Source organism: Gossypium hirsutum, chromosome D02 (assembly GCF_007990345.1).
Source record: "Gossypium hirsutum isolate 1008001.06 chromosome D02, Gossypium_hirsutum_v2.1, whole genome shotgun sequence".
In the NCBI taxonomy this organism is placed as follows: domain Eukaryota; kingdom Viridiplantae; phylum Streptophyta; class Magnoliopsida; order Malvales; family Malvaceae; genus Gossypium; species Gossypium hirsutum.
The window spans coordinates 25,378,017-25,403,276 of NC_053438.1; the positions used below are offsets into that span (position 1 = coordinate 25,378,017).

The 25,260-nt window shown below is 30.8% G+C and overlaps 2 protein-coding genes and 1 long non-coding RNA gene across 3 annotated transcripts; 2 read left to right on the forward strand and 1 right to left on the reverse strand.

The window, feature by feature from the left end:
• Positions 1-6,649: 6,649 nt before the first annotated feature.
• On the forward strand, positions 6,650-9,497 carry LOC107910624 (50S ribosomal protein L18; the record flags this gene model as incomplete). The annotated part of the gene is made up of 2 exons (XM_016838533.2): positions 6,650-6,860; positions 8,905-9,497. Coding segments are annotated over 2 exons (663 nt in total), but the record flags the coding sequence as incomplete, so codon positions are not given.
• Positions 9,498-13,623: 4,126 nt separating this feature from the next.
• On the forward strand, positions 13,624-14,610 carry LOC107908067 (ethylene-responsive transcription factor ERF021). Its single transcript, XM_041088700.1, has one exon. The coding sequence runs from the start codon at positions 13,790-13,792 to the stop codon at positions 14,324-14,326; it is 537 nt and encodes a 178-aa protein (XP_040944634.1). The 5' UTR covers positions 13,624-13,789; the 3' UTR covers positions 14,327-14,610.
• Positions 14,611-22,037: 7,427 nt separating this feature from the next.
• On the reverse strand, positions 22,038-25,035 carry LOC107910626 (uncharacterized). The gene is made up of 4 exons (XR_001687697.2): positions 24,743-25,035; positions 24,022-24,140; positions 22,656-22,828; positions 22,038-22,400 (listed from the first exon to the last, which is right to left on the reverse strand). It is a non-coding gene; the product is annotated as an uncharacterized lncRNA (long non-coding RNA).
• Positions 25,036-25,260: the final 225 nt, after the last annotated feature.

The window sequence follows — 25,260 nt, forward strand, 5'->3', positions numbered from 1 at the left end:
TCGACGCATTCCCAGATGAGAAGTTATGTGCTATAGATGCAACCGCTTGGTATACGAATTTGGTTAATTATCTAGTGTGCAAAACTCCCATTGGGTGTCACAGGCCATAAAAAAGAAAGATTTCTTCGTGAAATAGTGAAGTATCATTGGAACGAGCCTTATTTATTGAAGGTATGCAATGACAACATTATTCGGCATTGTGTTCCGGAAGAGGAGGTGCTTTCAATCCTAAAGCACTGTCATGATACTCTTTATGAAGGTCATTTTGGTGGCATGTAAACTGCTGCTAAGATTCTCCAATCCGAGTTCTACTGGCCTTCATTATTCAAAGACGCCAACAATTTTGTAAATTAATGTGGTAGGTGTTAACGCACTGGTTCTATATCCCAATGCAATGAAATGTTGTAGCAGCCAATTATAAAGGTTGAATTATTCGATGTTTAGGGTATGGATTTTATAAAACCATTTCCAAGTTCATTTAGAAATCTTTATATATAAGTAGTTGTTGACTACGTCTCGAAGTGGATTGAAGCTGTTATAATCCCAAATGATGATACAAGGACAATACTTAAATTTTTTCACAAGCATATGCTCACTCACTTTGGCACACCAAAGGCATTGATTAGTGATCAAGGTACACATTTTCATTGCAACCAAGTGGCAACCACACTGAAAAGATATGGAGTCAATCATAGAATGGCTACTACTTATCATCCACAAACTAATAGACTAGTTGAAGTGTCGAATCGACAACTTAAAAACATTCTTGAGAAGGTTGTGAAACCTTCGAAAAAAGATTGGTCTTCCAAACTGAATTACGCTTTATGGGCTTTGCAGACAGTATACAAAAATCCATTAGGGATATTGTCCTATCAATTTGTTTTTGGGAAAGCATGTCACTTGCCAGTTGAACTGGAACACAAAGCAATGTGGGCAATTAAACAAGTAAACATAGACTATGAAGCTGCTGGAAAAAAAATGGTTGTTGGATTTCACTGAACTAGAGGAGATTAGGAGAAATGCCTATGAAAATGCTACAATTTACAAGGAAAAGACCAAAAGATGGCGTGACAGAATTATTTTGCAACGACAATTTACTACGATCAAAAAGTTTTATTATTCAATTCTAGACTGAAACTGCACCCGGGTAAATTGCACTCCCATTAGTTTGGACATTTCAATGTTGTCAAATTATTTCCTTATACTGCAGTCACAATCAGAGATTTAAATGATGGACGCCAATTCAAAGTGAATAGTCAACATTGAAACATCATCTTTGAAATATTGATTAAAAAAAGGTAGAGACCATTAAATTGGTCAAACAATTTCAATTTGACTTTTTTTTCTGCAATTTATTACTAGGTAATTTTATTTTATTTTTTCTTTTATTCAAGATTTTTTATTTTTTTTATTTTAGCAGAATAATTAGGTACCATTGTCGACACACTTGGACTCCATTGTCAACAAAGTTCGTATTATTGTATTATTGCTTCTAACTCAACAAGAATGAGGATAACTCAGGAAATTTAGGTCCCAACGTTTGATCAAAAGTCACCTGGCCATCTGATCTATCTGAGTAGGTGCAATTCTCATTGGATGTAATTATTCCTGCCAGCTTTATTTCCCTCTAGAAAATTACGTCTTTCTATCTTCTTCTTTCGCTCACTATAAACCCTTCTTTACTGTGCCAACTATGAAACACCCAAGAAGCAATTTTTATTCACTTTATCTTCCCCAAGTTCGTACCTTTACACCTTTAAACCATCTTCACTCCACAAAACAAGCAAAATATGGAAAGAATGAGAGGATTAGTCAAGAAAGCCACGAAGCCTATTGAAGAACACTCATCCTCTGCAACTGCATTTCGTGAGTCGGAATCCTCCATGCCAACGGATAAGAAGCAGGTGATGATACTGGTTCAGAGTCGGAACCTGAGGAGCAATCCGAGGACCATGCAAAGCCCAAAGAAAAGAAGAGAAAGCTCTCTAAAGACAAAAAGCGCAAAAAAGAGGAGAAAGAAGAAACATCATGGAGCTACATTGATGGCCGAGGAAAACTGAGTTACTTTATTTTAAGTTTTAGCTGTAGTATTCATGCATTGCATGTAGCTGTAATTTTCATTTTGTTAGTGAACATTGTCGTTGGATTGTTATTGCCATCGCACGTTAATCTTAGTGCATTGGGGACAATGCGAACTTTAAGTTTGAAAGAATGTATATGGGGATTGGAAACACACCCACATTTTAAATTTTTTAATAAAGCACGCAAGGTTTATTTGTGGTTAATGCAAATGTGTTGAAATTCTTTTTGTTAGATTCGATGCTTAATTCTTGAATCATGTGAACTGTCAATGAATGAGTTGGATAAATCTGACTGAATATTGTACCTTCAATTCTTTGATGAATGATTTAGGCTACATTAGTAATGGATGACTAGTAGCATTCCTTAAATTTTGAATGAATCTGCCTTTTACAGCTACTCATATGTATATATAGTTATGAATAAGTGACACTCCAAAGTGGGTGTATTGTGAAATGTTAAAAAGGGAACAGTCCACTGCAAGCATTAGAAAAATAAATATAGCCAAAGGATATCGCTGCATCAGTGTGTGTCGGTACAATTACATACTTCCTGGGGGTTTGTTGCACTCCATCGTTACTTCTCAGGAACAAAGGTACAGTAATTCAACGATATCCTTTATTTATAAAAAAAGTACAATAAATGTTGTATTGGTAGATAGAATTTAAAATTTGAAGCATGATGTTGGTCTTGATGAAGATGCAATCTTAGTCATTCATACTTATGTATTGTCGATTCAATATCCTGTCATCTGAATGTGAATCATTCATTCGATTTTAGGTGATTCAAGTTGCTAGAATGAACATTTACCTTAGTGAATACTTGTGTAGCCTTGCCAGTTTCTGTTTTACTTGAGGACACTTAAAAACTCAAGTTTGGGGGTGTGATAGTATTAGAAAGAACATATGTTTTCTCCCTGCTTATTGGTTAATTTTTTCCCATTTAGTTGTCTTTAGCACATATTTTAGTATTTTCAGTTCATTAATTTACATTTTATGACTTAGTGGATCTTAACTTATCTACCCTTAATTTTGTCATATTTTGGTACTGATGTCGCTGCATGAGCAATTTCAGATTGTGCCCAGAATTATTGCCGCATCTGACAGCTGTCTGGATAGAAACAAAAATGTGTGAGTTGTCTAGTCTGGTACAACTAACTTGTACATACAAAGGCAGCATGGTTCTAATGAAAGGACACTTGGGCTATTTGGAAAAAAATAAATATTCACATAAAAAGAAAAAAAAGAGGAGTTTTTTTGGATTATCATCTTTTTCAACCTATCCTTTGAAGCTTTCGACTATGGCGGCGTAAGTCTCCAACGGGTGAACCGACATGAAAAAGATGCAGACCAGCTCTTGATGAGGAGCTCTAAGTGCAACACAAGGAGGAATAGACAGATTCAAGTCGAGTTGTTTGGGAATAGTATTCTCTACTTGTTTCTTTTATTTTTCTTTTCTAAACGCTGGTGATTACCTTCTATTTCATGTTAATACGAAAGTACACATGATTTCTGGGTTAAATGTTATTTTATTCAATCTTGCTTCTATTGTTTAGTCTTTGGGTTGAATGTTTTTAGCACGGAAGTGTTATTGCAGTCACTAACACTGGAAGGTGCAGTGGCAGTTCAAGCTAATAAGCATAACAACAGAAGTTGCTTAAGGATTAGAGGAATTTAATCCACTTGTTCTTAATAGTGTTCCATTGCCATCATCGGAGGGTGTGGCTAATTTGCATGTTTAAGTCTTTGATTAAATATAGAAGTTAAGATTGGTAAGATATTCATGGCAATTTAATACATCGAAATCACCTATCTTGTTATACCTAGTGAGCACTTAGCATTCTATTGAATATTCGCATTGGGGATCCCAGTTTATCATTATTATATTTTATCTTGTTGTTTTCAAGTTATTGCTTCGACACCTACTTTCACAATTTATCTCGATTCCATCCATTTATTGCACTGACATTGATAAACAAGAGACAACCATCCTCGTGGGATCGATATTCGACAGACTCATATCTGTCTACTATACTTGCATCGACAGTGTACGCTTGCACATTATTGCTATCACATTAAATAGTCAATCACCCATCTAACCCTATTTTCTATTTTTCACACATTAACCTCGCTAATTTTTCTAACCTTACAATTTATTCCATAAGCCTAAATACTAATTTCTCAATGTTAACTAATTAGCACCTATATTCAATGAACATTAGCTAATTAATAAACCACTAATCCACTACCATTCCTATGTTCAAAATCTATTCGATTTGATTTTCCAAAATGGCTTAGTTTAAGAAATTTGGCCCAAAGTCAAACTTCTAAAAATCAAGGCTTTACAACCATATCTTGAGAATTGGATCAAATCAAATTAGATTAGATCAAGCAATTAGATCCCATTTTATAAGGAGATTAGGTCATGCAATATCGAAAGATGATATTAATTTATTTTCTAAGTATCTTGGACATTATTAGGATATAACCTTAGCCATTTTAACTACTGATTTATTGTGGAATTGGTTGTAATTAATCTAGCATGTCAGTAAGTCTTGAAATCTTATATATTGGGAAGGCTTTTAAGGTGATTTTATCGCATTTTTTAACACTTTCTATTTATTAAAGAAATTGTATTTGAGAGTGCATTAAGAGCGTAAACAAGTTTTTTTGCTTGGTTTAAAGCTTAAGTTCTCAAGGGGAAGAACTTGGAGGTGAGTAATCTAGATCTTTAGATACAAAAGTGAGGTTGTTATACTGAAGTGTAATAGAACTTAAATCACTTGTTGTATTGGGATTAAAGATAGTGGATTTTCTCATTGAATTCGGCTCAATAGATGTAGGGAAATGAAACTACATAAACAATTTGTTGGGTTCTTGTTTTAAGTTGTGTTGTTATAGTATGCCACCTTCAATGGCCACTATAACTAGCATTTACTTTGCAATCATCAATTGTAGGTTCCAACAGTACTTCAACACACACACATGCACATACAAACACAAAGAAAATACAATCTACGCTAAGCATTTAAAGTAAACAAAAGGGTTAGAAATGAGCATTAAGTCTTAATAGGCTAAGATAAAAAAATATAACTTTAAGCTCATAGGTGAAATATTAAGAAAAAGGTTTAAAAAGATTCAGAATCGAGGTACTAAAAAAAATCATGCAAAGGTGAACTCAAAAGGTTAAAATGATCCAAAGAAATTGTCTAGATCTTTTATTATCTTGCAATTGGAACTATTTAATATATTCAAAAGTACTAAGTTTATGGATTCTAGAACTATTGCAAAAGAGATTCAAAGAATTGATTACCAAGGACAAAAGAATTTTGAGAATAAGAATCACATTGGAAGCATTTATTCAAATGATTTAGAGAAATTGCCTAGGTCTTTCATTTTCTTACAATTGGAACTATTCATTATGTTCAAAGTAATAACCTAATGGATTTAGATCCATGACAAAAGATATTCAAAGAATTAGTTACACAAAAACGGAGGAACATTGAGAAAAAAAATTGCATTGGAAGCATTTATCAGAACAAAGTGAACGGAGAAGGTGATAAAAGAGGTTATCCATAAGACTGATAAATTAAAAAGCCGTTAATTTGTTTGTTACCTTTTATTGCTTAGTCGATTATGTTGTATCATCCTCATGTTTTGAGATTCATTCTTTGTTCATATTTTGTTTAGTTGTTAGCTAGCTGCGTCACTTCGAATCATTGATGTTGGTTTTTTTTTCTTTTTTTTTGCTTCAGCGTCATTTAGTGTAATGTTGTATTCCAATGTTGGGTTATAATGAGCTTTTAGTTTTATATTTTTAAAAGGTAGTTCGATTTTTTTTAAAAAAATTAATTTTAGCCTTCCATTTAATTGTTTGTTTCTTTTAGTTTTGAAATTTATTTTATTTGTTAAATCACCTAAAAATAGATGAAAAAGTTAATGTCTTTTAATTTTGTTGATGTCACGTCAGTAATTAATTAATTTTTTAAAATTAAAAAAATTAAAAAATAAATTTTATTTAAAAATATATAAAAATATTAAAAAAATATTTTTTAAATTTTTTAAATTTTTTAAAAAATTCATTATTTGCTTGCGTGGCATACACGTGGACTACTACATAGATGTTATGTAAGCAAAGTTAACATATATTAATTTTTTTCATTTATTTTGAGTGATTTAACAAACAACATAAATTTTAATGAAAAATTAAATGAATGATCAAAATAAATTTTTTTATAAAGTTAAAAAGTCAAATAAATCATTATATCTTTAAAACACCTTTATAGTAAGACAATATAAATATAATCAAAAGATACAGCAGTAAATATTACACGGAAATGACAATTAAATTTAATAGTTTTATATTGATTTGAATTTTATACAGTAAGAAGAAGAGCTGCTCGTGACAGCTTCGCCCTTTGACTAAGGCTTCCTTTGGATGCAACTGGTTCTCAGTGCGTTGATTTTTTTAGGCTAAAAAAAATTGCAACTGAAATGTTAGTAAACGCAAGGCTGTTTGGAAAGCATTCTTCAGTATGTTGAAAATGCATTTCACCTCACCGGAGGTTTAATTCCAGACTAGAGCCTTTTGCTCCAGGAAAAATTTAGCAACTTCAGTTGCTTTTTCTTTTCCTCTTTTACCCATATATTCTTCAATTGCATTCTTCAGCCTTTTCATATGTTTGGTTACCTTTCTTCTCTCCTTTCACCTTCCCCTTCCCCTTCCCCTTGGGTTGCAAATCAGTTTCGTCAAGGACCTCTTCCAGTTCCTCCTTCATCCAGGTAAGGCTCCTTCTCCTTCTTCCGTGCTTCATTCCTTTTTCTTCTTCCGTTCTTCATCTTCTCTTCTCAGCATATTCTGTTTTGTTTCCTCTCTTTCTCTCTTTCCCATGCAAATCTACCATGAATTCTTCGCTGGGTCTTGGCTTAAGGCGATGGTCGTTCTTTGATTTCTAAATTTTTTATTTTAATGAATTATGTTGATTGTCATCAAATTGAGAGAAAGTGTAGTAGCCGATGAAGATTACAGATTATCTATTGGGTTTTCAGTCATTAACTTGGAATTGTGGAATTGTGGAATTGTGGATTATGCTGTTTTAATGAATTAGCCGATGAATTATGCTATTTTTGTTGGATTTTCAGTCATTAACTTGGAATTGTGGCCCGCATTGTACATCTGACGGCATGCATTATGATGGAGCTATCTATGAAGCTGCTGTTCAGATTATGCTAAATACATTGCTTATTGAATCTCATCAAACTCTTTGATTACTCTTAAATCCTGTTCTTAGTTGGTTTTTCATTATACCTATTATTTTACAGCTACCTTGAGAAAGAAAGAAGAGGCTTGATTCTTGCCAGTTTTTTCCCTTGATTTGGATTAACACACAAGTATGCTTTTTTTGTATGACAATTTTTTTTACATGTTTGGAAACCAAATATTCATTTGTTTGTATACTATAGCTTCATCACACTTTGATTGATTCAAATCTAAATTTTTGTGAACAAATATTGTTGTACAATATTAGTTGCATCTTCTAATGTCTTTCTTTTTTGCAATATATAACTACAATTGAGTATAGATTGAAAATCGAGTCTATAGCTGTGTACATTTATTTGAAGAAGCAATTTGATTGTCAAGAGTTGTTCTAAGTACCTAGGGGCAGTATAAATAAGAAAGATAGGAGAGATTAATGGAGATGTTAACTATAGGATTAAAGGTGGAAACTTGTGACAAAAAGAGCCCTGCTTTGCTATAGGACAGTTCTAAGAGACCTGCTTTGCTATACGGTAGGGAATGTTGGGGTAACAAGAAGCAATATAAACAAAACACTAGTCTAGCCGTGACACAAATGTTAAGATAGATGTAAGACTAAGGATGTAGTTAGATATGATGAAATTCATCTCAAAGTTGAGTAAGGTGATAGAAAACCATTTATATTGGTTTGATGAATAAAAGAATTGAACTGGTGTTGACTGAAATAAGGCTAAATGCTCCTCGATAGCAAAGTAGTACCATGAGAAAATGAACCCTGTGGAGAGTGAAATAGAACATGAAGTCATGTGCTCGGAGCCCAGGGCTCTGACCACGTGCCTGTTGAAGAAATTATGATGCTAGTAATGTAACATCTACCCATACGGTAAACTTAAAGTAAAGCATGGCCTGCATTAGGGGTTTGAAAATGGTGGAGAAGAAAGTTTGAAAGATGAGAGAGGGAATACATAAGCTCTGTTCGTGCATCTTTGTTTTGTTGACGTGTTGATTCAAAGAAAATCGTGTAAATCTAGTTCGACTATGTATATAAGCTGTTCATTTATTTGATATGTTAATTGGAAGGAAGTTGTGTAAATCTAGTTGAAAGGTTCTACTTTTCCAGAAAAATACATGCTTCATTCCTTCTTCCTATTTCTTTTTGCTTAATTTGCATGCATATAACTCTGTTTGCATCAAATCTCAACCCCATCGTCTGTCCAATTCATATTATCAATCTATGCTTATATGCCTAAAATGTAATTTGCAAAAAATAAAAGCATTGGCTTGTTGAACTAAGGTGCAATATGCATATATGTGTGTGTTTGATAATGAAGTCTAAAGAGTAGTCCAATTTATCCGCAAAACATGCAAAATTTTCTTTTTCTTTTGTCGGTCAAAATGCATGATTTCCTTATAGTCTCATGTTTATTGTTGAGTGCTTAAATATTGAAAAGTGTATAGTTTGATATTATCCTTTTATTTGGGTTCGAGGCCTACTGGTGCCGAAGTGTTGCTTCATTAGCTTGTGAAGTTCAGAGCTGCAGACTTTATACAACATTTTCCCTTGTACAGGTTCATTGTTCACCAAGAAGTTTTTTTGGGTAGAGAATTTTCTTGATGATGATAATAGCAAGCCATACACTTATCAGAAAGGAAAAAAGTCGAAGAATCCGAACAAGCATGTCTCATTTAAACAACGGACCGAAGCCTACATGGAACCATTTACACTCGATGTCTTCATCTCGAAGCGGTTTGTTTCCACTTCTGTCACACATAGGGTGACATGTAAGCAAGTTGCAGTCGCAGGCACAAACTCGAAAGACATTAAAGCAGTACTGAGATCCAGATCGGACATTCCGGCTTGCTTGGTAATCGGGCGGATATTAGCTGAGAGAGCGAGAGAAACTGATGTGTATACAGCTTCTTATACTCCCAAGGAGAGGGACAAATTCAAAGGCAAAATCAGAGCTGTGGTTCAATCCCTCATTGATAATGGAATTGATATTAAAGTTTATCTTGATTGAATGATTTGAATTCAGTTATTGATCTTTACACTCTTTACCCAAACCTTTTGAAAGATTTTTTGTGTTATTTAATTAAGCTTGTGAATATGCTTGACTGATGTATTTCTCTCTCATTTCTATTTACATTTTGATTTTATACCTTCAAATGAGATGCTTGAAATTGCAAATTGTGTGGGTTTATGCTTGGAAATAAGCTTGAATTCTTAATGCTTGATTCTAGTAGCTTCTAAGCTTAATCAAGTTTTCTTATTTTCAACTGAGTAGATGGTATAAATTAAAATATAAAAATTTATGGTATTTTGAATTTTAATCTTAATATAAAAATATAAAACAGTTTCAAAATAATATTTATTATTTTATATTGGATATTTGGTTAAGGTATATATATTCTGAAAGAAAATAAGAAACACATCTATTGATTAAACTTTGCTTAGTTGACGTGGATTTTTAATTCGTTAACACAGATTTATATTCGATATTTTTGTAAGTGCAATACACATAAAGGGTATTTTTGTAAGAGCAATACAAATAAATATAATTGTAATAATTTTTAATCATTTATTAATTTTGTAATTGTTAAATAATTTTAAAAACTTCTATTATATATCATTTTTAATCTAATGTCCTTGAAAGTCATTTTCTATTTTCACCTCACCGCTACAGATGCGTTTGAATCCAAACACACACTCCACCGTTGTTTCTAATCTCACCGCTACAGTACCTAATCTCACCGCCACCGTTGTTTTTAACCTCACCGGAACTAAACACACCGCCCATCCAAACTAAGCCTAAGAAAAAAAGAGCAATAGCTGATTAGGCAAGTTTTCATGACTGCGTAGTGTTAATGTAAATTAACGATTACACTGACATGAATATAAATATGATAAAAAATTAATTATAAATGACATATAACTTGGGATGAGATGAAAAATTATATAAAGGGCATATTAAATTTTATATAACATAATTTATTAGGGAGTTAATTAAATGATTATGGTTTTCATTATAAATTAATCTTCAAACTTTAAAATATTCTAATTATATCCTTAAATTATCGACCTTATATCAATAAGGTCATTTTGTTATTAAAATTGTTAATTAAACTGTTAAATAAAAATTTTAAATGAAAATCGTTAATTTAACTATCAAATCTTATATCGCATAATTTAAAATGAAACTTTTAAAGAAAAGCAAAACGTTGTTACATAGTTTTTAAAAGTTAAAACTAAAAATAAAATAAATCCAAAAAAAGAAAGTAAACAATTAAGCTATTCTAATTTTTTCATTTAACAATAATTAATGATTTCAATAATGGAAGAAGTTGATTGATATAACATCGATAATTGGAGGGATGTAATTAGAATTTTTTTATGCTTAGGAACCAATTTAGAATACGAGTTATAGTTTAGGAATGTCTAATGCAATTAACTCTTTATTAGTATATGTTTGAATTTGAGTGTGATTGTTTTATTAGGCATTTATCGTATGTTTGAAAGCTACAGTGATTAGTGAGTCCTACTAAGTTGAGTGTAATCGAAGTTTCTCAATTACACTTTTTAATTTTTAGGGAAAAGTTAGAATTGAACTAATCGCATGGATACTTATAAATAATTTCAATCAAATCCAATTATCCTATGTCGTTCCAAACTTGTACATTGTTTAAGTTTAATAAGTTATTTTTATATGATAATAATAGTAAATTAATTTTAATATATATTTTAAAATATAATTATATGCTATTTTTTTAATCTTGTTTAAATAATTTGATAAATTCATTGACCAAAGCTAATTTCTTATATATTTTTGTGTACTACTAATTAACTAAATTACATAGTATTTAGGGATAATGTAACATTTGGTACGTATATTTTTATAAAATGTCCAATGTGATATTTGACTTATCAATATGTATATTATTTGGTAAATGTACTTTCATAAAATGTCTATGTGGTACTTATACTTTAAAAATGTTCAATGTGATACTTGAACTATCAATATGTGTATTATTATGGTACCTAGAATTAACAATGCAAAACTAACCAATGAAAATTTGATGCGTGGATTTCATTTTCTTAATCATCAATTCCACAAGAATAATATAAAATTATCTGGAAACCTAAATTAAACTAAAAATAAAAACAAATAACTAAACCTAAACAACATTAATCTAACTTTTTGAAAAAACATTAATTTCATTGCTTCAAATTTTTCTCATGGGAGATTTGAAGAGCAAAGAAGTAATAGGTTTGGGCCCGCAATTTTTAACTAAAAAAATATTCAAAATTTTTAAAGCCGTAAATTTTCTACTTTTTTGAAATTTATACAAGCTAAACTTTATCAAAATTTATATCTATTGCTTGATTTATTGAGCTTGAATGGTAAGTTGAATAACCTGATTTTCACTACCATAAGATTCTCCAAATTTGGCTTCTAAAATGTTCAGTTTCATTTTAAGCTAAGAAGGTAAAGTTTTTGAAAGAAAATTTGAAAAAAAAATCAAAATCAAAATTCTGGAATTAGGGTTTCATTTGCTGGAACCTTGATTTCAAATGAGAAGCTTTTTGGAGAAGATGACTTTAGTATTTACTTTAAGGGAAAACATGATGTTTTTGCTTTTGTAAGTCTTGTATTTACATTTTTTTTATTAACAATATATGATTTAGGTTCAATTATTTAATTTTTAAATTTAAGTTAGTTTAATTTTTTATTTATTTTTTCACATAATGATATATTAACCGTGTGATATTGATGATTTGGAAAAAGAAAAATTTTCACATGTGATTTTTAGTTGGATGGTTTAGCATTCACTAACGTAGTTAACTGCAGGTACCATATAATCATACACAAATTGATATTTTAGGTACCACATTGGAAATTTTCAAAGTACAGGTACTGTATTGGACATTTTACGTAAATATATGTACTAAATAATACACAAATTGATAATTTAAGTACCACATTGGACATTTTCAAAACATAGGTACCACAATGAACATTTTATAAAAGTAGAAGTGCCAAATTTAACATTATCCCTAGTATTTATTATAAATTGTTTATACTAAATTTAATTTAATTATATTTGTTATTGATTATTTGTACTTGGTCAAGGGCCAATCAATGATAACAATGAGTATATGTCTAATGTTAGAGAGAGAACGTCCAAAAATATGAAATTCTAAAGTAATTAGATAAAATTGCATGGGATGTTTATTTTTCTTGTTAATTTTATTAGTAATCTTAGTTATAATTTGATTTTAGGTTTTATTACTTGTTTAGAGAATTTTTTTGAGGTAATATTCATAATTTTTATAATAATTGTTTTTTTTTAGAATTAAAAATTACGTTGCGTATAATTACAATTTACTCTATTGTTTGACATAAGAAATTATAATGTAATTACACTCTATTTATCACTAAAACACGTCCAGAGAATTAAACTCTGGTGTTCAAACACACTCTAATTGTTACAAGTTATATAAAAATAAAAGGGATAAATATTAAAACTATACATGTACTTTGATTTAATGTGCAATGTTATAGACGAACTTTGATTTTGTGCGCTTTTATGCATGAAATTTTGATTTGATTTAATTTTCACAAATCACTAACAATATTATTGAATTAACACCATTTTACAATGATATATTGCATACACAAATAATTATATTAATCCAATAAAAAAGTAAATGTATGTAATTGTTTTTTTAAATATATACAATTGAATTAAAATCAAATTTACAATTCAAGTTTCATTTATATAATTGCATCAAATCAAAGTTTATATACCAAAGTGAAACAAAATTTATGTATAAATTTGATTTTTATTCCAAAATAAAATAGATTTAAATACAATTATGAGAAATAATATAAAAACTGTAGACAGATATGGAAATTAAATTACTAGAGCTGCCGGTATTCCAAGAGGAAGTGAGAGACGGTTACCTAAACAAGTCGCTTAGGAATCAAAGAGAATTCGTTAGAGTGATCAAATTAATTGCAGGAAAAAATCTATTCATTCAAGCCTTCATTTTTTTCTTGAATGGATGAGTGGGTCCAATGCAATCCAAAGCCCTAATTTCCCACATTGACCTTGTATCAAACCGCGTCTTCAACAGGAAACTCTGTTGGTCACCTAGGATATTTTGTTTTTTCCTTTTACCACCAAATATAAGCATTCAGAAAAGAAGAAAACAAGTTTACAAGCTTGTCATCCGTTGATTGGTTTTGTTTACAGAAGAGATTTTTAAATTCCTTTGGATCTATTACATTGATCTTAACATGCACATATCTGTTGGAAATCCTTTTCAGTTGTGCAGCTGCTTGGAAGCTTACTTCCTCCAAGATTTTCAGTGTTGTAGTTCGTTAATAGTAATCCCAGCACTTGTATAAATACCCTCAGCTGTATTACACTCGAAACAATCAATATTGCATTTATGGAAGGAAAGAATAGCAGCAGTGCTCGGGCCGGCTTACCTTCAAGCTATAGAGGCGTTCGTAAGAGGAAATGGGGTAAATGGGTGTCTGAAATTCGTGAGCCTGGAAAAAAGACAAGAATCTGGTTAGGAAGCTTCGAGACACCTGAAATGGCAGCCTCAGCTTATGATGTCGCGGCGTTACAATTTCGGGGTGGCGAGGCACGTCTTAACTTCCCTGACTTGGTGAGCTGTCTTCCCAAGCCAGCCAGTTCCAATGCTGAAGATATCCGAAAGGCAGCCCACGAGGCAGCCTCGTGGGTCAGGACTAATGCGGTTGTACCCGACACTGGAGGCTCCAGCAGCAGCACCGGTCCGGTCACGGTGAGGCTGTCACAGAGCCAAATTCAGGCTATCAATGAGTCCCCTATGGACTCTCCGAAGATGTGGATGCAAATGTCGGAGGCATTGATGATGGATGAAGCAATGATGTTTTGCAATGAGAATAAGGAGAATGAGTGGGAAGATATGCAAGTTGATTCTCTTTGGGATACTTAGGTAGGTAATAGTATACTACTAGCAAATACGTATACACACATACATATATATAGTTATACAGCAAGAATAATTGCTTCTTTTTTTACACCAACATTGATACTTACTACACATTTTGCAAAAATGGGTTCAGCGTGTATGGAAAAATACGAGTGGTGGTTTATGATTAGTACATCAGAATTAGAGCAGACAGGTGAGAGTTGAGAGGATAATTGGTTTTATTTGATGGAATAGCCACTTGTTCTTAGCGGCGGGGTCCTATTTAATTGCGAACACGATTGGATGGATCTTTCATCCTCTAGTGCCTATAATTTATCTTCTTCAATCTATCGAAGGACTATCATCTTACGTATTGGCTGCTTATTTAAATGATAGTATATATATATATATGATTGTGTTTAATATTTTTAAGATCTTTGGATTATGATCACATTATATTTTGTGATATTTGTATTTTCTATTTGCGGTGGGGACTTTTACTTTCTTCGACTTTTTATTTGTAGGAAATGGCCACATCTTTTCTGCATTTTTATACCGGGGTGTGGGTGTTTTGTTAATCTTAATATTTGATGTATTATTGGTGTGTAAATTTTATGCATTATTTAATAATAATATAATACATCATCATTAATTAAAAAAATATGGAAGACTTGTAAATAAATACTAATACTTTTATTTAAACATAATTAAATATTAATCATAACCATCATAAATAAATATTAATAACTCTTAAATTTAGGGTCTTGAGTTTAAAAGTTTAGGATCTAAGATCTCGGGTTTAGGGCTTTAGCATTTATTTATAATTAATTATATTTAATTAAAATTATCAATATTTATTTATAAATCCACTATTTTTTTAATGATATAAAGTGTCATATTATTATTCACCGATGATATATGGGACTTATGCAATGACAGTGCATCAAATACTCTCCCCATATATAATCTATAGCAAAGTTTTTATTTAAAAATGGTACATTTGTTTTGTTGGAATAGTATTTTGAGTTACATATGGTATTAAATGTTTAATTTCTTTAATTAGCGTTTCACTTATAATTAATATATTGATACCATATTGCAATAATGGTCATTGTCCAAAAATTTCGTAGCTTTTAATTTCTTAAAAAACAGTTATTTCATTAAAAAACTATGTTTAAAAAATTTCTAAAAAAGTTAATTCACTATTTTAATTTACATTGTTATTTAAATATTATTTATTGTACATATCTACATCATTTTTATTTAATATTTCTCTAACAACAAAATGATGCATTTGCACTTAATAAATAAATATTTTAAATATATATACATTTAAAAGAATTTCACACCCACTAATGTATACCTAGCAAAAATATTAACTAAAATATTATATATTTATAAAATACTTTTAAGTATAAATACGCCTAATATTTTAAAAAATATATAATTTTACTATAAAATATTATTTTGTTTTAAAACATTATTAAACTTATATATTTATGTAATTGTGTCAATGAGCAATATCATTAAATTATATTGTAACCTCCCCAATCCGGCCTAGACGTTAGACACAAAATTGGGAGATTACATTGGCCATCGAAATGGTCCAGTAAGCTATCAGAGTTTTAAAAATAGTCATATTTAAACATTTTCTTATACTAGAAGAAAACTTAGCCTATTTTAAAAAATACTCACGAGTTTAACAAAATTGATTTAAGTAAAATGTATTCCTTGTAGCGATGACTACTTTTGAAAACTTAGTTAATTTCTAATTTATTTATTACTCAAAATTTATTTATAATCTAGCCGCAGAAAAGTGATATTCAACTTAGTTTTAATTATATAAAATCAGAATAGTTTTATGCTAAATTAATTCTAAATCCATGTTTTGTTATCCTAAATTCATATTAAATACCATACATGCTAAATAAACCCAAAATAGAAGTCTCATGCCACAAATCAAATAAAGCAATATAGTTCCCAAATTATCAAAAATTTCAAGTAGAAATTCTAAAATACTTCTTAATAGAACATAATTCGAGCCGAGCCCTCTGTATGTCGAGTCCACATCCTAATATGGTGGATTATTTGTAAAGATGGAAATAATGGGGGAGTGAGCTTAAGAAGCTCAGTGTGAATTCAATCACAAGAAGATCAGTGCAAACAGTAGACAAATCATGCAGAATATCAACTCATAGAGTAAATCACAACTAATTAGCAATACAGAACGTTAATAATTCAGATCAACTCATCAATATAATATCTCAGTGTTCATAGCCTTGTAAATGTCTTATGAATGCAATGTAATTTCAATTTATCAGAATATGTTCTTACCCCACCGTTACACACCAGAGTAGGAGTTCCCTAGAATCCCTCTACCTTTACATCACACTGTGGATAGACCACTGATTGTCACAAATGACTTCTAATGATGAAAATATTGGTGGATGAACCATCTATCGGTGCAGATAAAAACTGCTAATATGTTGAGGATGAACCACTGGTCGAGCAAATAAACTGCCAACTAAAAATATTGGTGGATGAACCATTCATTTGTGTAGATAAAAATACGATGTGGATAAACCACTGGTCGAGCAGATTACTGCTGACTACAATACGTTATGGATAAACTACTGATCAAGTAGATAAACTACTGGCTACTTTCATTGTTCAAATTGTCCTACCCTATGCAATGCAACATGACATGCTATAACAGATTAGTATGGTAGCATTAACATGCATATAACAAGTATATACAGAAGCAATTATCATGCTTATAATAGATCATAACAGTAGCAATAAACTTGCTTATTATGTATTTGGTTTAACATTAGCAGTATGCATGTATGTCATGCAATTAGTAACACGGTGGTATGGAAAACATTATCAGATCATCAGAGTTATAGTGATAGTAAACATGTAATATTTTCATATCATGCATATACAATAATAATTTAATCAATCAAATCATGGATTTAAATATTATTCATATTACCAGGGATTCAAATGAATGAAACAAAGCACTAAAAATAGTTCGGGGACCATTCAGGGACTAAACTAAATAAATCATAAAATTCTGGGTAAAATTGTAAAGCAAGGTTCACTCGGCCGTGTGGCTAGGCTGTGTAACAGACCGTGGTCGTGTGGAAGATGGAAAAATTAACCTACAGGGGGAGACACAATTGTGTAGAAGGTTCTTGGCTGTGTGGTTTACTAACTAAACTAGGGTTTAAAAGGCACATGGTCGTGTAGGGACCCCTGTGGCCCTATTCTTAGATATGGTTTGCCCCGATTCTCTTGTAAAAGAACACACACCTTTCACTGAGAGACCAGTCGACATTCCTCACACCTGATTTTGATCCGATTCACCTAAATTAGGTCCTTCAAACGATATTTATACCGAGTTAATGATTTATTCCAAGATTTATCAAGATTATCGAAAGTTATGGCAAGAATCATAAAAGATTGATTAGATTGAATGAAGATTAACTTCGTATAGAAGTATTACAAAAATTTGAGATCTAATCTTTGAAATAAGATGTACTTAACTATTCTTGCCAAGAATAGGGATGCTATTGATGTGTAACAGCCCATTTTCAGTGGTGTTGGAAATAGTGGTTTCGGGGCAACAAATTCGACGAGTAAGTTTGTATTAATTATTTAATCCATAAGTCAACAATAATTTTATATTGAATTTTGACTTGGTAAATTTTACCTAGTTGAATAAATAGTTAAGTATAAGTGGTTGTCCCGAAAGTCAAGTAGTTTCAGAAAATGAAGTATTGAGACCTCATTTCTATAAACCAAACTTGTAAATATTTTTATAAGCTTAAGTAAGATAAAAGAATAATTATCATCATCTTATTTATCATATTTACATCGAATATTGAAAGGAAGACCATGGGAGAGTGTTGAAGGTTTAGCCATTTGGAAATTTCTTACATTTAAGTCCATTTTAAATTAGTTTTTTTTAGTAAATTTTTCTATTTGAGATCATTGTGGCTTAATCTAGTTAGCCTAATGGCTAATTTGTAAAACTATTAAATATTTTGAAACTTGCCATTGTTGAATATTAGGTGTTCTTGAGATTAAATGATGAAGTTGTAACACCCTATACCTGGCTTGGTCACCAAGCTTAAATATCAGGATGTCACACCACCGTATCATGTCATACACAATAAGTAAAAGCTCATTCTAAACGATATGTCTTCCATTTTAGTATTCGTATAGGTTTTAAATAAATCATACTCTTTAATTATCATCCTTAAATGCTAAACATACATCAAATAGTCTTATAATAATAATTCAACATACGTAAGGTCTATTTAGCAAAATCTCAAAAATGACTACGTAAGTATCGGTACTAGAACATGGGTATTGATGTTTTTGACACACGGTATTGATGCCATATGGAAAACCGGTACCAAATTAGCATTTTGTTTCTTGTCCAAAAAACAAAACATGGAAATATTGGTACAATTGAAAAAGTATCGATAAAATTACCCAGAGTATCGATACTCATGATAAGGTATCGATACCAATTTACAATTCTAACTTCCTGCACATTTCAAAATCATAGAAGAATCATTTTTACAACATGAATATCGATACCTCTGCTTCAGACAAAAAAAATATAACATACATAAGCATAAAAATCATTCTAACTTGTACCAATTCTTCAAGCTATCATATCATCATCAAATAAACATCAAAATGGCCGTAATAATAGTCTCAAACATCGGAACTAAGTCTAAGCAATAATCAACGTAATACGAAATGAATCTCATAAACTTAGGAACAAATAGTCTATGGAAGCATCCAAAACATCATGGCAAATATCAGTAAAAGTCTACAACATTTCCTTATTCCCAAAACAAAAACAAAAAACAATAACACATACGAAATAATGAAAAAGGACTTACTTTGATCACCCATTGGAACCACACCGCTCACACCAATACTTAACTAATTTGCAATGGTTTAAAAGGAGTGGGTGAGCTTAACAAGCTCAGTGAATGCTCAAAATAACCACTATGTAAACAAGTCATTTTGCAACAACGAAATAGGCTTATATCATATCCATAACATCTCTAACTCTAATATCATATTGAAGTAAAAATGTGAGAAGTAACCTTTTGAAATTTTTGTCAATACATATGTAGTGGGTAGTGATCCCTTCTTGTATCTCAAGTCTTTTCTCTCTTTTTCAATGGGATTCTACATTTTATATAATGGGTTGACTTTCATTATGGGTTTTTGTTGTTTGATGTCGATACATCGACACAACTGTTGGATTTGTTGTTCATTGAAAGAAAAGAAAAAAGAAAAGTGTCCAATGACACTCGGGTATAAACCAAAACCTGTACGTTCTGCATGATAGAGATAGATTGAAACTCCATTTTTTAGTTGAAAGGTAGCTAATGCAATCACAACCTTTGTCCGAAACAAGTTTAGGAGATACAAATGGAAATAACAGTAATCAAGGTATTGATATGTATGTTGATGCTTGTCTGGTCTGTGAAGTTTAAAGCATTTTACTAAAAGCTACAGCTATCAAGAGTTAATTGCAAAATGAATTGGTAGGAAATGATGTTGGTGCAAGTATTCCTCATAATCATGTTGGGAAAATCTTGTACGGTGTGGTTCTTGGGACCTTTAATGTTGGAGATCAAAGTGAAGGCATTATTCCAGCTCTTACTAGGGTGATTATTTTATTTTTTTTAAATTTTGGAGCATTTCAATTCAGATCAAGTGTGTTTCATTCTTTAACTGACATGTGAAATCAATTATATTCTTTATTACTTGAGTTATAAGTTATTGGGGCTATTTTAAATTCTTTTAGAGTTGGAAGCCAACCTTTTGCTACTAATATCACTAGGTAGTCTTCAACCTCTATGAGTAATGCTTGATTTCGACATGACATTGGGTGGCTTAGAAATGGCATGATTTTCTTTCACTCAGTGCATTTTCCCCCTCTCCATCAATGGCAATATGACGTTCTTCCAAAGCAATAGTGACAAGGAAACTTTGTCAGAAGATTTTATATGAAGGAGACATAGAAGTTGAGAAAGAATTGACAAAATTATTAGTCTCTAAGAATAATGAACTCAAAGAGAATGAGACAAATGCAAGAGCAGTCATTCGATCTAGTAAGTTATCTATATAATCAACAATTTTAAATGTTTTATGTTTTTTTTACATAAGTGATAATTGTTTTATTTTTAATTTAGAAAACATGAAGACGTCAATAATTGAAGATTATCGAGCATGATTAATGTTGTAAAACATGGTGAAAGTAAAAATTTTCCAATCTTATATTCATCACGTGTTAAGCCGAAAGGGATCTCTGATTTTAGACTTAAAAGTCACATTGAGAAAAGAAAACCAAAAGCATCCCAATTGCACAAGTCGGTAAGTAATTTGATTATAAAGTTACACTTTGTGGTAATTTTATTTTTTTAATTATATTTATTTTAATAAATGTTACATTTTATATAGAAAAAGGAAAACAATCAGCAATCAGAGAATCCTTAGATGTACCCATTAGCTCTACTCTAAGTTATGACAATTTTGTAAGTATAAAATTAATTAGTCATATATTACATAGAAGTATTTTTATTGTTGTTATACATTATTAACTCATTTTTTTGTTGGCATTATAAGATTATAGGTGATTCCTTCAATGATGATGCCAACAAACAATATCTATGCATATCCATGTCAAAGTTCAATACAATTTTTCAACATGGTAACCATAACCGATACTTATATTATATCTATATCTTCTTAGAATGCCATGTAAATAAAACTATTTGTTTTTTTCTTAAGACCCCAAGTAGTAGTTGGTGTTTAAGTGGTTCAAATTTACTTTATAATAGCATGCAACAAAGTATTTGTGCAATAGCTCTAAAATCGTGTCAGGTATTCATTTTTAATTTTATTTGAAGATATATAGTATGTTTGATTTTACATCAAATATTCAAGGGAATTTTTTCCGTTAAACAACTTTTTTAAAATTTATTTTTGTGAATTTAATTATTTTAAATTAATTATAGAAATCACTTACACGTAACCAGAGATATCCATATTCTACCTGTTAGTCACAGGTTTATTTCATACTAATTCTTATTCTTTTATCAATGAATTATACTTGTATATAATTTTCTTTTTTTTTTATTTGTTCCAATGATGTAGGATAAAACACTGGATTGTTTTTTTGAAAGTCAGAAAGTTGCACATCATGGTGAAGCTATATTGCTACAACAAAGTTTAGGTTTGGTGCTTAATGGTAGTTGATATTACACTAATTTTTTTTTTACATGCTCGTTAATATGACCATTACAATGTCTAAAAGACTTGAATGTTCTATGGTGTGATCGTGAATCTATGCACTTCGTTATTTGAGGTTTTCTAATCAAGTGTTGAATTCTTTAGCTACATTTCTTTGGTGTTTTAGCTACATTTCTTTGGTGTTTCGTAATGAGTTTTTACTAGTGATTTATTTTGTATTCTAATGTTAATTTCTTATTTTATATTCCGATGTTAATTTCTTATGTCCCATGTTTGGATCTTATCAAGATCTTTTGCAATGAGTTATTTTTTTATTTCTGGAAGGTAAAATGTATAATTTCATTAATGAAATTACAACATCAAATCAATAGGTAACAATTCTGGAACAATATCAGCTCTCAAGAAAGTACAAAACAAATATTAAAAGAAATAATTAGAAAGCATATTCAATTCGTAAACTCATCAAATACGTACACTTTCTTTAGCCAATCAAATACAAACTAGTTGAAAACAAAAAGGTTAAGCATTGTTGAATAATGTCATTGCTTCTAAACAATGTCTCGTCCAATGGTACAACTGATCTTATTTTAACTGGTGGTGCCATGGAAGTGGGACTCATACTGCAAAGGTTCATTCTTTCGAACCCGGGTCTGGTTGAAAATGGCGGAGCTCCTGTTTTCATTCTTGGTGGGACAAACACGTGAGTTGATGTCGGCTTTTAAGTGTTCAATCTTGTGGAAGAAACAGGGCTCAACCATGCATGAAAAGGTAGGAACATGGCCTGGTCCGGATCGAATAGTTGTGTACACTGGAAGATTTAAACCAGCTCTATGAGCAATCTCTTGAAGCAAATTCTTATAGACACCAGTTTCATCTTGTGCAGTAGAGATAAACTCAAAAGAGTTTAGCTTATTTTTTTCCCCAAAATGAATAATCAATAGTTGCAAATTCCAGCTCAAAGACTAATACAGAATAATTGGTTGCCTAATGAAAATTTGAGTAGGAAAATGGCATCTACGTAAGTCTAGCTCGAAAGTAGATAAAATTTAAGTTAAATGCTTACCAAAATTCTAGCAGCCAATGCTTTGGAAGGGCCTCTGTTGGCAAGCATATTTAGAGCTACTTCTACTGCAGCATGTTCGGCTTGTCTCAAAGTAGAGCAAAAAGTAGGGCTTTTGAAGTCTCTCCATTAAAATTGACAGTAGCTTTAAACTAAGGAGCATGATCCGATCCTTCCTGGATGCATGAATAAAAGACGACAGATTAAAATAACTTCTTTGAGCCAACTCTTGTAGTTGGTTCTTGTACATATCTACAAACATAACACATATTTGTTAATGAAGGAAATTGAAATGAAAAATCTACAATTTAACTTCACTTCCATACTAATACATTTGCAATTTATATACTTAAGGAAGGTTAAAGAAACTAATATTCTATTATCAAAATCATCAGATAGTGTAAGATTTCACCAAATTCTTAAGTGCAACATTAGATTAACAGATAATCAGAACAACTAAATTGTAAGACTTTTAAATTGAAACACACATCATTAATCTCAAATAGAGTCCATACAATTACATAAGACTCATAAAAAAAAAGGAAATCTCAATTAAACTATTCAAAGAGGTGTTTGTTTTCAAAATTATAAAAGAATTCCCGTTCACCTCAAACCCAAAAAATACCTTACATTTTCTTTCTGTTCTTTCAGTTTCTAATCACCCAAATAGAAACTAAAATTTCGATCACAAGATCCAAACACTGAATTCCTAAATAAACCTATATCGGTCTGGGTATAAACCAAAACTTAAAAAACAAAACAAACAAGATGTTAACTGACCTTCTAGCTATGTAGGCTATCTGAGTATTTCTTTATTGTTGAGTACTTAAAAAATCTAGGGAAAGTGATGGAAAAAATATATGGGTTCACTGAGAAAATGCCACTCATAAAGTTAGTAGTAGCATTTCCCCCATTTTCTTTCAACAATTTAAAAAAATGGAGTTTTAACTTTTGACTGCATTCATCTAAATCATTGGCATGTACTTTAGAGTTAATAGTAAAATAATTGTTTTAAAAAAAATTGATATTCTTCAAGTTGAAGCAATTGTGAAAACAAGGAGAGGGGGGGAAATGCACTGAGTGAAAGGCAATAATGCCTTTTCTAAGCCACCCAATGTCAAATTTTGAAATCAAGCATTACTCATAGAGGTTGAAGACTGCCTAGTGATATTAGTAGCAGAAGGTTGGCTTCCAACTCCAAAAGAATTTAAAATAACCCTAATAACCTATAAGTCAAGTAATAAAGAATATCACTGATTTCACATGTCAATTAAAGAATGAATATCACTGATTTCACATGTCAATTAAAGAATGAAACACACTTGACCTCAACTGAAATGCTCCAAAATTTAAAAAAGAAAATACTCACCCTAGTACGGTCTGGAATAATACCTTCACCTTCATCTCCAACATTAAAGGTCCCAAGAACCACACTGTGCAAGATCTGCCCGACACGATTATGAGAAATGCCTGCACCAGCATCATTTCCTGCCAATTCATTTTTTAATTAACTCTTGATAGCCGCAACTTATAGTAAAATGCTCTGAACTTCACAGACCAGACAAGCACCAATATACATATCAATACCTTGATTATTGTTATTTCCATTTGTATCTCCTAAACTTGTTTCGGACAAAGACTGTGATTATGTTGGCTGTCTTTCAACTAAAAAATGGAGTTTCAATCTATCTCTATCATGCAGAATGTACATGTTTGATTTATACCCGAGTGTCATCGAACACTTTTCTTTTTTTCATTCAATGAACAATAAATCTAATAGTTGTGTCAATGTATCGACATCAAACGACAAAAAGCCATAATGAAAATCAACCCACTATATAAAATGTAGAACCCCCATTAACAAAGAGAGAAAAAATTTGAGATACAAGAAGGGATCACTCCCTGCTGCATATGTATTGACAGAAATTTCAAAAGGGTTACTCCTCACATTTTTACTTCAATTTTGCTTTTTTTGTTTCTAATAAATAAAAAAATAAAAAAAATGTTACAAACTAAATTCAATAACAATTTCATAGTTGAATGAAAAGATTAAAAACTATTGATTTTAATCACTAGAAATAGGAATGAACCTGATTCTGTAACCCCTCCATTTTTTTGCTGAGCCTGTAATCCTTCCATTGCTGATTTTGAATTGCCCAAAACCCTAAATTTTTTTTTCTAACAGTGAAGAGATGATGAAGAAAGGAAAGAAAAATCAGAAAAATCACCAAAATCCTAAATCCTCTTCTTCTAATAGTGAAGAGACGGTGAGAGATTCAAAAAATAAAAAATTAAATATGACGTGGAAATTATTTTAATCTTTTTAATTTGAATTAGAAAAAATTGTTAGTGTGGCATAAAGTAATTAGATAAGATCATATATAAAGTGGTAGGAATAGTCTATAGAATAATTTCTTATCTGAACGTAAATTACAGAAAAAAAAAAACCTCAATATTTTCTAATTATTTCCAAACCTTACTATATTAGATACTATAAGCTTATCATTTCTATATATAATTTCCATAATTTTGTAGTATTTATTTAGTACTATTATGTTACTAAAAATATAAAATAAAAAATATTAAAATATAATTTTCCATTATAAAA